This window comes from Diadema setosum, chromosome 5 (genome assembly GCF_964275005.1).
Source record: "Diadema setosum chromosome 5, eeDiaSeto1, whole genome shotgun sequence".
NCBI classification, from domain to species: domain Eukaryota; kingdom Metazoa; phylum Echinodermata; class Echinoidea; order Diadematoida; family Diadematidae; genus Diadema; species Diadema setosum.
In genome coordinates, this window is record NC_092689.1 from 35,186,480 (window position 1) to 35,201,840 (window position 15,361).

At 37.9% G+C, this 15,361-nt stretch overlaps 1 protein-coding gene across 2 annotated transcripts in view; it reads left to right on the forward strand.

Moving 5' to 3' along the window:
- The window catches only part of LOC140228693 (uncharacterized), a 42,449-nt gene that overhangs the window by 23,715 nt on the left and 3,373 nt on the right, over nt 1–15,361 (forward strand). For both annotated transcript variants that reach the window (XM_072308960.1, XM_072308961.1), the window contains exons 7-8: nt 3,857–3,892; nt 7,468–7,582. In XM_072308960.1, coding sequence (XP_072165061.1) covers nt 3,857–3,892; nt 7,468–7,582 — 151 coding nt within the window. The remainder of the gene's footprint in view (nt 1–3,856; nt 3,893–7,467; nt 7,583–15,361) is intronic.

The following is a 15,361-nucleotide window of genomic DNA, read 5'->3' on the forward strand; positions in this document are numbered from 1 at the left end:
AAAAGGGGTAAAAAAAAGGGGGGGGGGGTTCAAGAATCTGTGGTCTGTCAGGCGGGTGCAGACCAAACTGCTTCTACTCCAGATTTGACATGATTCCAAAGAAATTTGGCACCTATGTTGAGCTCAATGTGAAGTTGTGCAAGACACAATTTTCCACAGTAACAGAAAGTGTGTTGCCATGGTAACAGTACATCATGTCCCCCAAATCAGGTAAAAGGCTTCCAGATTGAACTACTTCTCCAGTTTCTTAGCAATTCACAAGGAAATTGGCACACATGATAAACTTGACATAATGATAAACAACATATATCAGGGGGAAAAAATGCAGATTGAACTTCTTCATTGTTTGTGTGTGTGTGTGTGTTTCAGAAGAGATGTGGCACACAAATATATAAGAGTAGTGGAAAGTACATCGCCATTGTTACAGTGCAATTATGGCCCAAAAAATTTTATTTGCAGCTCATGTGAAGTTACTGGTTATCATTATTCTTGGTAGTAGTAATCCAGTATAGAATTGTTGCGCAGGGGACATTAATCACCTACAGTGATATTTTTAGCTGTGTTGGTAATGGGAAAACAACTTTGGGAAGGATTCGTTATTCTACAGTGGTAATTATAGTCATAAAAAAAAAGAAGTTGATAGGTGTCTTAACTTGCAAAAACCAAAACCAAAACTACAACACATGAAAAGACTGTAACTTTATCATCCAGCACAACATTGTATGTAATTCAATGTGAAAATTCTCTTCATGGCTTTGCTCGGAATATTGTTGCCAGACTAGTAAAATGTGTGTCCGTGGGTAATTTGCACTTAGTATATGGCAGATATGCTGTGGAGATGTGTTCGATTGCACGAGTTGGTTCCAGAAGAGATTGATAGGTGATGTCATATTATAGAAAGTTGGCATGAGAGAGACAGATGTTGACAAGACTGAAGGACATCGTTCATCCATATGATCGAGAGTTGGCCTGAAATGTTAAGTTAGTTTCAGAGGATATGTTAATGTGGAAGACACGTCTGCCACATTTTCATTAGAGTGTCTTTAAAAGCCTGGAATATTGAATTCCAGAATTCATGAGCAGGTAATAAGGCAAGATGTAGTAGGAAAAGGAACTGAAGTATTGATATGAAAGCAAGAATATCAGACAAAACAGAAACATGCAGAAAGAAACATGGAAAATGGAATGAAACAAGTTGACAAATTGTGCAGCTTCTAGGGTCATGGAATATCAATCTGTCTTCAGTTGGGGGAGGGGGGAACCCTTCTGTGGATATACCAAAAACACATCTCATTCTATTTTCTTTCTTGTGTCAGAATTCTTCAGTATATTCAATCAGGTAGAGGCTTGTAAAATACTTGGTTAACAAAGGAGAATTGTGAAAAAAAAAAAGTACAGAACAGCCGAGAGTATATATTACAGACCTTTAAATGCAAACTCTGATACAGTCATGTGTATGGATGTGTATAATTTATATGTTGTAAGATATGCATAAGACTGTACTGATTATTCAGCATGGTCTTGAAAGACCATGATAATGAATAATGATAATACATCATGTATTTGCAACACGCTTGATACAATGTTTGTAAGCGCATTTGAGAAGTGACAAAAGGAAAGGAAAAATGAAAAATGGGAGATGAAAAACATGTCAAAAATACAAATGAAATATACACCACAAGATGAGACAGAGAGGGGAAGATGTATGGTATACGCCATATATCTAGCAAATTTTTCGCACATCGGGACTCCCCGATAATTTCGCGAGTGGTTAAATTCGCGATCGTGGAGTACATTACTGAAAAGACGACTGTATGCATGCATGTCACATTTAGTTCACAGTGAGAGTTTCTATATTTGCGTATTTTTAGCTCACCTGAGCCAAAGGCTCAAGTGAGCTATTGCGATCGCCCTTCGTCCGGCGTCCGTCGTGCGTCGTGCGTCGTGCGTCGTCCGTCGTGCGTCGTCCGTCGTGCGTCGTCCGTCGTGCGTCGTCCGTCGTGCGTAAACTTTTACATTTTTATCTTCTTCTTGAAAACCCCAAGACCGATTTTCATCAAACTTGGCAGGTAGCATCCCTAGGGGGTTAGGAACTCAATTTGTTAAAATGGGCACCATGCCCCACCCAGGGGGCCCCCAGGGGGGCCCAAACCCCCCAAAATTAAGGAATCTGTAAAAATCTTCTTCTCTAGAACCAGAAGTGATAGAGCTAAGTTAATACTATGAGTTAGTACATTGATGACTGTAGTTTCAAGTTTGTTCATGGCAGAATCAGGGGTGCCCCCCTTGGGACCCAGGGGAGGGGGGTGGGGAGGGGTCCTAATGGGGCCTAAATTATACATTTTCATCTTCTTCTTGAGAACCCTGTGACCAATTTTCACCAAACTTGGCAGGTAGTATCCCTAGGGGGTTAGGATCTCAATTTGTTAAAATGGGCACCATGCCCCACCCAGGGGCCCCAGCGGGGCCAAACCCCCCAAAATGAAGGAATCTTTAAAAATCTTCTCTAGAATCAGAAGTTATAGAGCTAAGATAATACTATGAGTGAATACATTAATGACTGTAGTTTCAAGTTTGTTCATAGCAAATCCAGGGGTGCCCCTCTTGGGGGCAGGGGGGGGGGGGGGGGTTGGGAAGGTCCAAATGGGGGCCTGAATTGTACATTTTCATCTTCTTCCTGAAAACCTCATGATGGATTTTCGTCAAACTTGGCAGGTAGCATCCCTAGGGGGTCAGGATCTCAATTTATCAAAATGGGCACCATGCCCCACCCAGAGGGCCCCAGGGGGCCCCCAATCCCCCCAAATGAAGGAATCATTAAAAATTTCGGCCCTTATTGTACATTTTCATCTTCTACTTGAGAAGCCTGGTCAAATTTTAGTAGAGCTGTGAATAATTTAGATTAGTGACTGCGTGAAAGGTGAACTTGCGATACTCAGGTGAGCGCTAGACCCGCGGGTCTCTTGTTTACATTTGCGAACATTATCCCACTCAATGAAATTCGTGAAAATAGAAAACCTCTCGAAATATTCGTCGTATACAGTAGCTCATGAAAGATATCTGAAGTGAAGTGGAAACAACAAAGCAATCACTTGACACAGGTTTTGCTTCACATGATAATTGCTGGATATCAGTTCAGTGAGACTAAATGTTGTGACAAGGAAGTAGAGAGAGATAACTTAGCAGAGAGTTTGGGGAAAACAGAAATGTGAAGAGGTAGATAGTGACAGAAGATGGATGGGTGGAGAGGTAAAGGACAAGTTCACCCAAATATATGGTACGTGTGGATTGAGTGAATGTAGCAAGCTGTTGTACATGTAGTCTTCTCATCCAGTGATGTCTTCTCCAAAACTTTGAAATTCATAACTCTTGAATGGATTGCCCGAGTTTCCTTAAACTTTCACTGATGTGTTCCGTCTGATATTGCTGCATTCACTCAATCCACACGTATATTTGGATGAACTTGTCATTTAAGAGGGCGAGAAAGAGAAAGAAAATGGGAATTCTTTTGTCCAGAGATACCAGTTTTCAGGTAAAAGCCTGAATTCAGACCTTGGTTGTATCAGAGTTCAAACCCTTTCCTGTGCGTAGTAGCTTCATGTATGTATTTTAGGCCCTCTTTGTCTTTCTAACTGGCATCCCTGCTTGCTGTAAATTAGTTCTGAGCAGAGCTACAACTTGTAGTATAGGTAAGGAGGGAGACGGTGCAAAAGTTAATTCGAAAATCAAGCCACCTTTTACACACACCATGGAAATTTGTGACAAAAATAATGTCGAAGGATTCATCATTTTCAGCAAAATCAAGTATCCTATGCAGTATTTCTAATTTCCTCCTCCTCCACCTTTTCTCTGGCAGGAAGCAGCGGTCTTTGCAAAGGAGCAAGAGATGGGGGTAAGTATTGTGTCGCTGTTTCATTCTTGTGATTAGTGAGCTTTAAATTTCCGCGACGGAGATGTTCAGTGAGGAAAAAAAAAAAATTCTGAGCATGTGCAGAATCGCATATCAAAGTCGATCTATTCATAGCTTGTGTCGTCCGAGGTTTCACTTTGTGCTCTGTGCTATTTTTACGTTCGCTCATTTCACGACGTAGAGAGCTACTTCATGAACCGATCACGTGGGGGCGGCATTTAATTTCTGGTAGGTTGCATCTCCATGTAATCTATTTAAAGCTACTTTTCAACACGACGCAGGGAGGAAGGAGAACATCCAACTGGAGCGTCGTCTCAAACGTCCGCGCCGCAAATCTAAAGCTCCCTATTGTAGAGAAAGTAGAAAATTGTCTTCTGTACAAGCAGTTGCCAGCTTGTGCTCTTTGAAAGGTTTGAATGTTAACTAGCATTTAAATAGTTGTTGCACCTGACTTTTAAAATTTGTGAAAATAAAATCCCCTCAAAATATATGGCATACAAAGTATTCTTATTTTGGCTTTTACGGCTGAATGGATTAATGTCTGTGACAATGGAAAAAGCATGTGGATGTCAGAAAGTGGCAAGTACAGTATTCATCGCATAATCAGGCATCTGATAATCGGGAACCTCGCTTAAATGACATACGTTTCCCAGAAACATTTCCAATGCACGTTATTTTCACTGGATAATCGGGCGGGGACCTCTGATAAACGGGACAATTTTTCTTCAAGCGATCTTTGATTTTGTTGATATTTTACACAAAAAATCTACCAAAATACCACAACAATATTTCAAAGATTCCCTATCAGTTGCCGTTTACATCGAACTTACAAAGCAAGCTTTGGACTGGTGTGTTTTGACCTCCGTCCATCCAGTACACATACATTTCAGCTCGCTGCCCGCCTTCGCTTTTCTGTACATATAATGGCGAGCTAGATCGCTACATATTGACAACACAATACAGTGCAGTGATCGCGGCAAGTAAACAATCAAGCCGTGATGATTGAATGATTGAAGGACTTTTCATTGATGTTCCCACATCAGTTCTGGGTAATCATTTCCCATGGTTGTGGATATGTATTTATATGGAACGCCCTACATGTCCAAGAATTCTACGAATGTTTAAGAAAGTGCTAGCTTTTAATCCACATATTTTGTGTTTGGAGAGAGGTGACAGAAGAAGAACCCGGTTGCGATTACTCTACATCATTGCGAGAATGCAGGGACAGCTAGAGGGTCGCGCCGAGGGGTAGCGTGGTTGTGTATTCATGTACATGTACAGTACATCAGTATGCGTGTGTGTGTGTGTGTGTGTGTGTGTGCACTACATGTACATGTCGTATGCCGTTAGTGTATGGTGAGTGCTCATCGCGAAATCGGGCACCCCGCTTAAAGGGGCCGTGTTTGCTACTCCCAACCTGTCCCGATTATGCGATGAATACTGTATCAGAATAAGCAGAAAGATCCAGATATGAGATGAACATGATGAAGTGTCTCAAAGCCTTGCAAGTTTGTGAAGAGTAGTTAGGAAATCTACCCTGTAACGCTTTCCAAAGTCATAACTCATAGACTGCTTGTCTGCATTGTGTTCTGCTTAAAAGGTGTCACTCTGAATATAACATTCATTGCATTTCTGTGTGTACTACGTGGAAAATGTTAAAGGACAAGTCCCCCTTCATATACAACTGCACATGTGGATTGAGTGAATGCAGTAATATTAGTAGAACCAGATCTGTGAAAGTTTGGGGAAGATCTGACAATTTGTTCAAAGGTTATGAATTTTTAAAGTATCTGTGCAGTCACTGCTGGATAAGAAGACTACTACAGTGTATGATGTCACATGTGTAGAATGATGTACAGAGAATTTCAAGAAATTTTGTTTGAGGAAAAAGTGCACATTTTCTCGACAAGTCAGGTGTTTTTTATGCCTCCGCCACGAAGTGGTGCCGGAGGCATTAGGGAGCTTTAGATTTTAGACGCGCGGACGTTCAAAGGGAAAAAAACATGGTCTGAGCGTGCGCAGTAGCGCACGTCAAGTTAATGCGCACGCTCAGACCATGTTTTTTTCCCTTTGAACGTCCGCGCGTCTAAAATCTAAAGCTCCCTATTATATTTTCGGGTTGTCAGTCCGTCCGTCCGTCCGTCCGTCAGTCCGTCCTTCCGTCCGTCCGTCCGTAATGAATTTTGTGGACAAGGTAACTATCAAAACCTGTTGAGGTATCCTAATGAAACTTGGCATGTATGTGTATTAGGGGGTGAAGTTGTGCCTATCAACTTTTGGATGCACATGCTCAAGGTCATAGGTCAAGGTCAAATACATAAAATTTCACTATTTCCACCATATCTATTGAATGCCTGAAGATATTTTCTTGAAACTTAGTGTATACATGTATTACCCAATTAAGATTCTCTGGTGAAAGTTTGCGTCATGAGGTCAAATGTCAAAGGTCAAAAGGTCAGGGTCAAATACATGAAATTTCACTATTTTCGCCATATCTATTGAATGCCTGAAGATATTTTCTTGAAACTTAGTGTATACATGTATTACCCAATTAAGATTCTCTGGTGAAAGTTTGGGTCATGAGGTCAAAGGTCAAAGGTCAAAAGGTCAAGTAAAAATATCAAAACTTCTTTTTTTTCTCCGTGCCTTGGAAAATTCAAGGTATCTTCATGGAACACAGTATATACATGTACTGACTGGAAGTGATTATCTAGAGAATGTAGGGTTCATGGGGTCAAAGGTCAAGTGCAACACTTCAAAATTTTACTATTTCCTTCATATTTATGCAATGCTAGCAGGGTTATTATTTTTTTACACTTGGTGTATGCATGTGTAACCTAATAGAAATTCTCTGGAAAGTTTTTTTTTTTCTTCTTTTTTTTGCCTCAAAGGTCAAAAGGTCAAAGATCAAGTGAAAGTGCTGAACTAACTTTTTCCTCCATATCTCAAAGTGGCTCAAGTTATCTTGAAACTTAGTACATATTATGCATGTTCTACCTGAAAGTGATTATCTTATGAATTTTAGGGTCAAGGGCCAGATGAAAATGGTAACAATTTACTATTCAATTCAGAAATTGCACTTTTTCTCCACACCTGTACCTTGAAAATTACTCAATGCCTAAATGTATGAATGGGTCAAAGTCAAGTTAAAGTCCTTAAATCCCTAGATACATGCTCTCCTATTCATCCAATTAAACCTAGGTCAAGGAAGGTGAACATTCAACACATTTGTGACAAACTTGTCATTGCAATATTTTGCCAATTTTGTGAAAATGTAATCACACATTGTCCACATGTACTATCTAGACCTATTGGGAAAATCATGCTTTATGGCGGAGGCATACCAGTCGCCAAAGCGACATTTCTAGTTTTTATTATATGAGAAAAGTGAAAATATGTTGAATTTTCTTTGAACTTTGTTTATATTGTACACTGAGCAGAAACTTACAAAAAAAATCATACTAGCTTTTGAACAGTTTGATTTTCCTCAAACTCTCACTGCTGCATTCACTCAATCCACATCTTTAACTAGTCCGTTGTCTTTTATTTTCTTTCAGACTGAGGACCTTGGGGAGATAGCCCTGAAAGCAGCTGCACTGCCCAAGGAGAACAAGGAGAGGGAGAGAATTGTTGTCATAACTCAGGGAGACAAACCAACCATCGTAGCCAGTGGTAAGTCGTTTTTTTTTTTTTTTTTTCTCTCACGCTCTCTCTCTCTCTCACTCTGTCTCACATTAAAGCCACTATTTAACATCTGGGAGCAGTGATTAAAAAAATATTTGAATTATCACATTTGGTACATACATAATTCAGTTGTATCACAAAACACCCTACTGTACAAAAATTTCACAATTGAGCCGCAAACATACTGTAAAACACAATTTTTTCGCAGTATGAAATTTTTACGAATTGGAGCCGACGGCCTTTTTCGCGGCATGAAATTTTTTGCGAGTTGCCTCTAACATTCAATGCGCATAGTGTAGACAAGAACTTTCACGTGCATTTTAATTTTGCGAATCTTGGCTCTCTCGAAATTCGCGAAATTATAATACATGTGAACATTTCTCGTTTTACAATAAGGAGATATTAGTAATTTTCTCAACAAACCGTCACAGTGATGGTTTATTCTAGAACTGGTTTTTGATAAAACTATTATTCACATTTTTTTTTTAATATTTGACAGTACTAAATATTGATTATACTGATTAACATTTTCATGTTGGTTATTTTTCATCTCTAACTCACATTTTCAAACTATTTTGAAGCATTAAAGCTGCATCGTTTCTTTTATTTTTAAATCTGCAAATGTCAGAAGAGGCTTTAATGGTAGGGCTTCCAAAATGAGACATGGACCTACTACACACATGGACTAATAACAAAGGTCCTCTTTGATCCTGTGATCACTGCTGGCATCACAGTGACGGTTGCATAATTTTGCAGTGTCACTGACAAAAGAACTATATCCCTCATTTCGGTCTTATTGTCCCCGCCGAACGAGTTCGAGCAGGGGACTATGAAACGGGCTCCGTACGTGTGTGTGTCCGTCCGTCCGTCCGTGTGTCCGTCCGTGTGTTCGTCCGTGTGTGCGTCCGTGTGTGATCAAAATCTTCAATTTGCTACTTCTCTGTCATTTATGAGCCAATTTTGATTCTGTTTGCTTTATATGATAGCACTACATGGGAGCTTTGAAACTTGTACACAGAATTTCAGTCGTGACCTTTGACCTTGACCTTTGACCTATATTGTACATTTTGCTACAAAATGCTACTCCTTCGCCATTTCTAACCCGATTTTGATTCCGTTTGCTTTATATGATGGCACTAGGTGAGGGCTTCAAAACTTCTACACAGAATTTTGACCTTTGACTTCTTTGACCTTTGACCTTGATTTTTGACCTATATTGTACATTTTGCTACAAAATGCTACTCCTTCGCCATTTCTAACCCGATTTCGATTCCGTTTGCTTTATGTGATGGCACTAGGTGAGGGCTTCAAAACTTCTACACAGAATTTTGACCTTTGCCTTCTTTGACCTTTGACCTTGATTTTTGACCTATATTGTACATTTTGCTACAAAATGCTACTCCTTCGCCATTTCTAACCCGATTTCGATTCCGTTTGCTTTATGTGATGGCACTAGGTGAGGGCTTCAAAACTTCTACACAGAATTTTGACCTTTGCCTTCTTTGACCTTTGACCTTGATTTTTGACCTATATTGTACATTTTGCTACAAAATGCTACTCCTTCGCCATTTCTAACCCGATTTCGATTCCGTTTGCTTTATGTGATGGCACTAGGTGAGGGCTTTAAAACTTCTACACAGAATTTTGACCTTTGCCTTCTTTGACCTTTGACCTTGATTTTTGACCTGTAGGCCCTATTGTACATTGGCTACAAAATGCTACTCCGCCATTTTTAACCCGATTTCGATTCCGTGTGCTTTATGTGATGGCACTAGGTGAGGGCTTCAAAACTTTACACAGAATTTTGACCTTTGCCTTCTTTGACCTTTGACCTTGATTTTTGACCTGTATTGTACATGGGCTATAAAATGCTTCTCCTTCGCCATTTCTAACCCGATTTCGATTCCGTTTGCTTTATGTGATGACACTAGGTGAGGGCTTCAAAACTTTTACACAGAATTTTGACCTTTGACTTCTTTGACCTTTGACCTTGATTTTTTACCTATATTGCACATTTTGCTACAAAATGCTACTTCCGGCGGGGACATATATTACGCACCGCGTAATTTCTACTTTTCCTTGTTTGGCCGAGGTGCCTTTTCAGACTCGACTGCCTTTGAATAAACGCCAGTGATGGGGAGCAGCAGACCTGAAAACATCACAAATTTTCTGTCTCAAAATTAGTAATTACTGAACTGGACACTTGTGGACACAAATGTAACGTCGCATGATAGTAGGACATACATGTTATGTATGGTTACTGTCCATGTTTACTCTGAAACAATGTGCGAAAAATGGGGAAAATTATATTACAAATCGCGATCAGCCTGCTAAGAGTAATTGCTTTCTCTGTGAAGTATGTGCATTTTGCAAGTGAAATTGCTTGAGCGATGTTTTCCCTATGTACACTACAACTGTGCATGCATTTTTCTTGATTTTAGAGAATTACTATTCACAATTCACAATTCACAATTCACATTTATTTCGGATATTAAAACAAGGTAAATATTACAAGGATTCATTTGGGTAACACCTATAAGAAGCAAACGCTTGTCGAGTAAGGTGCACCCTATTGCAACTGTATAATAAACATAAATAATGATTTAATATACAACATAAAAGCGACTAAAAATAAAAATAGAAAACATACAGCGTACATACATACAAAATACATTCACAAAGACAACAAAATAAAAAAAAAATAATGGATATCGGGTAAGTGAGGCATCAAAAAAAAAATTAATGTTGGTTGAAACGTACGTTGACTCAAAAGATGTGAAATATCAGATTGGATAAGTTAAACTGCCAAGTAAACAGTAAAAAATCATGCAATTAGTCAATCAGCATTCGAAATATAAGCGTCAATGATGTAATTCGTTTGATTTTTATAGAAAAATAATAATACTAATGTTAATCAACACTAACATCTAGTGATAATTATTAAAATGAACTTTGAACAGTAACACAAAAAACAATATAGCATGCAAAACATTAAAAGCAGATACTTATTCGAACTTATACAAATGAAATATAATGTCAATTTTTAAAAGCATGCTTACTATCATATAAAAAAAAAACAATTAGTCAGTATTTCATATCATAATTTGCCAGATAAAAAGGAAGTGTAGATGGGAAACGTTGATTTTTGTTGCAGAGTCAAATCGGAAGAAATCATTATGATGGCACGTGAATTCAAAGAAATGTATTGCGCAAGGATCATAATAATGTGAACTAATAACATATGTAAAATACGTAAAATGCATGCGATGAAATACTATTGTGACACTGATAAATTATAATAAATAAGGAAATAATACATTAGGAATTATACTCAGAATGGCAAACAAAAGAAGAAGAAAAAACGAAGCACAGTATTGCACAAAGATCATAGCAATGTGAAACTATAGTATGATATGATAATGAAATGCATGCAATGTGATACTACTTTATGAGACTTATGAAAATTTACACCCACTTGTAATGGGACAAATTGATTACGGAAATATAAATTGAAGCAAATGAACATAAATAAACTCAATTAATGATGCAGCGCAATAAAATGATATAATAATAGTGAATGGAAATGATGAAAATCAAATTGCATTGCATGATAAATCATAGTAAACAGGGCACTTTACATTGAGAATTATACACAGTATTGCAACCAGGGGAAAAACGAAGCACAGTATTGCACAGAGATCATAGCTATGTGAAGCTATGCGTGCTATGATTATGAGACTATACGAATGTCTACACCCACTGGTAATGGGACATATTGATTACGAAAATATAAATTGAAGCAAATAATCATATAAACGCAATTAATCATACAGCACAATAAACTAATATACATGTAATAACAGTGACTGGAAATGATGAAGATCAGATTGCATTGCATGAGAAATTATAATAAAGTGGGCACTTCGCATGAAGAATTACTCAGCATTGCAACAACAAAAACAAAAAAGAGAGTAAAGTTATATACTGTGTTAATGGTAATGTACCTATTCATCGTTAATTGCAAAGGAGGGACATCTTTAATGTCTTCTTAAAAGTAATGAGCTTTAGGGACTTGAGCGAACTTTCTAGATTGTTCCATAACATGGCGCCGTGGTATTTTATCGATTGAGTTTGAGCAAAGGATGTACGAAATATCGGTAGTCTGTAATCATTATTGTGTCTGGTGTATTTTGAGTGAATTTTGTTTTGTTGGATGAAATAGTTTGAGAATATTGCGGGGAGGAGTTCATTTTTGAACTTATACATGAATATGCCTGTCTTAAAGAATATGAGTTTTGTAAGAGGGAGAGTCCCAAGTGTCTTAAAGAGCGGCTCGCAATGAGCTCTAAAATGTGCACCGGTGCATATACGTATAGCTCTTTTTTGAAGTATAATAAGTTTGTGCAATCGGCTCTGAGATGCTCTGCCCCACACAAGGCTGCAGTAATTTAAGTGGGGTATTATCAGGGCGTTGTATAGAGAATATAAGATGGTAGTTGGCAAAAAAGACCTTACACGACACAGTATACCTATTGCCATGCTAATTTTCTTTGAAATGTGAGTTATATGAGAGTCCCAATTTAGTCTGTTGTCAATGAGCAATCCAAGAAAGTTGGTGTATTCAACCTGAGGGATTGAAACGCCGTTCACATGTAATTCAATGTTGGCATAGAGTGGCTGTTTACTTCCTTTGGGATTGAATGTCATGAATTTGGTTTTTGTGGTATTCATGAGTAGTTTGTTTGTCTGAAACCAGGTTGCTATTTTCCCTAATTCTCTATTGGAGTTTGCAACAAGTATTTGAAGATTATCATCGGAAATGAATAGCGTTGTGTCGTCTGCATATAAAATGTACGAAAAAAGATCAGACGCATTCACAAGGTCATTCACGTATAAGATGAACAATAAAGGGCCCAGGATACTCCCTTGTGGCACACCTGTGGTTATCAGGGTTGTAGCAGAATCAGAATCTTTGAAGTGAACGTATTGTCTTCGATCTTTTAAATAGGATGTAAACCACTGAAGCTCCAAGCCTCTAATTCCGTATTGAGAGAGTTTCTGCAGAAGTATGTCGTGATTAAGGCAATCAAATGCTTTGCTTAAGTCAATGAAAATTCCTAACGCTTTCTTTTTGTTTTCAACAAAGGACAAAATGAGTTCTGTGGCGTGAAGAAGCGCCATCTCGGTTGAGTGCTTTCTACGGAAGCCGAATTGTTGGGGAGTGATGAAAGCATTGGCAGTGAGATACTTGTAGAGCCTATCGTAGACAATACGTTCTAAGACTTTTGACAAGGAAGGGAGAAGAGAAATAGGTCGGTAATTGTTCAGGGTATTTGCATCGCCTGATTTATACACGGGGATGACCTTGCTTAGTTTCATGGCGGTCGGGAATTCTCCATAAAAGATCGAAAGGTTACAAATATAGGTGAATGGAGTTTGTATATACGGGATGATCTGTTTCAAAAAGTTTGAACTGAGCCCATCAATTCCAGTAGAAAAACTAGATTTCATTTTGCCTACGATATTACATATTTCCTTTTCATTTGTGGGGTAAATGTAAAAAGACTTTACTGGGGTATCTCCAGAAAGAAAAGTCTTAAAATCGATATCAGATGGGCCAACTTCTGAAGCAACATTTTTCCCAACATTAGCAAAGAAATGGTTAAATGCTTCAGCCATGCTTTGGTTGTCGTACACTTTCTCTTGATTGACGGTAATGTAATTTGGAAGAGTTCGAGATTTCTTCTTACCGATCAAATCATTTATGATGGACCACGTCTTCTTTAAATCAAAGCGACAATTTTGAAATAATTTCTCAAAATACATCTTTCGAGAAGTTTGAATCAAACTATTTAATTTGTTTCGAAACTTTTTATAACGCAGTCTGTCTTTTTGCAACTTGGTAAATAAATATTTCTTATAAAGCCTCTGCTTTCGATTTATGGAGCGTACAATGCCAGAAGTTATCCACGGCTTCTTGGGGTCCCGTTTCGTATTTTTCAATCTTTTGGTTTGAGTAGATTTTTTGCGAAGACTTTGCAAGGTATCAACAAGATTGTCATAAGCTTCATTGACACTTGTACTGGATAAAGTGTTATTGAAATCTGCGTGTTTTATTTCTTCTAAAAAATACGGCATGTCAACTACTTCCCTCCCATAGGACTTACGCTTGACAGATCTAAAACGTTCTTTAGCTTGAGTAATTTGGAATATTGGCAGGTGATCAGAAACATCAGAGTACAAAATGCCAGATTGAGTGGGCCTATCTAGATCATTCGAAAAAATGTTTTCGATACAAGTACATGAATAGGGGGTTACACGCGTCGGCTTAGTTATTAGTGGTCTAAAACTATGTGACAACAAAGTGTTTAAGAATCTGCCTGTGTCCTCGTGGAGTGAATGCTTAAGCAAGTCAAAATTGAAATCCCCAGTCAAATAACATAGCTTGTGTTCAAGAGTTTATTTTCTGTAAACACTCGTGTAAATCGGTAATGAAAGCATCAGAGTTGGAATTTGGGGCCTTGTAAATTACTCCTATTATCACATTTTTAGAGGACCTTTGCTCTATTTCAGCAAAAATCGTATCAACACTATCGTTTGAGAATTGAAGGTCGGGTCGTTCTTTAAAGGTCCAGTTTACCTTTGGGAGCAGTGATTTCAAAAATGTTCAAGATATCACATTTGATGCATATGTGTAGGTCTGTTGTATCACAAAACATCCTACCACATAAAATTTTTGCAATTAAGCCTAAAATATGAGGAGATATCAGCATTTTTCTCAATAAACCATAACTGTATACGGTTTAGTCTGAAAGCATTCTTATTATAACTATTGTTCACATTTTGTGTATTTAACAATACTTAACATCGATTATACGGATTCAAATTTTTACAGTGGTTGTTTCTATCCCTAACTCTCATTTTAGAACTATTTTAAAGCACTAATGTTGGGTTTTTGTTTCATCTGCAAATGGTAAATTATGCCTTTAAACTGTAGGTCTGGGTTTAAATACATGCATACTCCCCCGCCTTTCTTTCCTTTCCGACTTTTATATATGAGTTGGTAGTCTGAGATCTGAAACACATTTGGTACACATTCATCAAACCACGTTTCAGAGAAAGCATAAATATCAAAGTTGTGATTAAGCGATTGCAACAATTCTTGAATACGCAAGTATTTAGAAGAAAAGCTCTGCGCATTCAGATGAAATAAGGACAAAAATTTTGAGGTAATTTTAGATTGAAGTTTTTGGTTAAATATATCACTGAAATAATATTGGCAAGGGGCACTGAACAAATCAAATTCACATTCATTTTCCTTTTCGTCAGGATTCAGAGCAAATATATCCAAAGCTAAATTATCCAAATGTGAAAAATTGACTGCTTTCTCACAATTGAAAAATTCAAATAAAGTGTTCTCGAAATCACTGTCATGTAGAATGTGATTGAATGGAAATTCGTTCGCTAGGCATGATGGACAAGTCCACTGAAACGAATGTGTTGGTTTTCTTGTTAAATCAGGATCTGCACACCGTTTATGGGCAGATCGGGAGCATTCACATCTTAAGTTTGATTTATGATTATGCAACATTTGTAAACATATTTCACATTTCATGGTCGTAAAAACAAAATGGCTAACAACGTAAACACATAACAATAAAACAGAAACAGGTTAACAGGTTAACGGAAACCAAAAGAGAATGGGTATAATACAACTGGGTACATGTACGTGAGGTATACAACAGGTAAGTCACGTGAAGTATACAT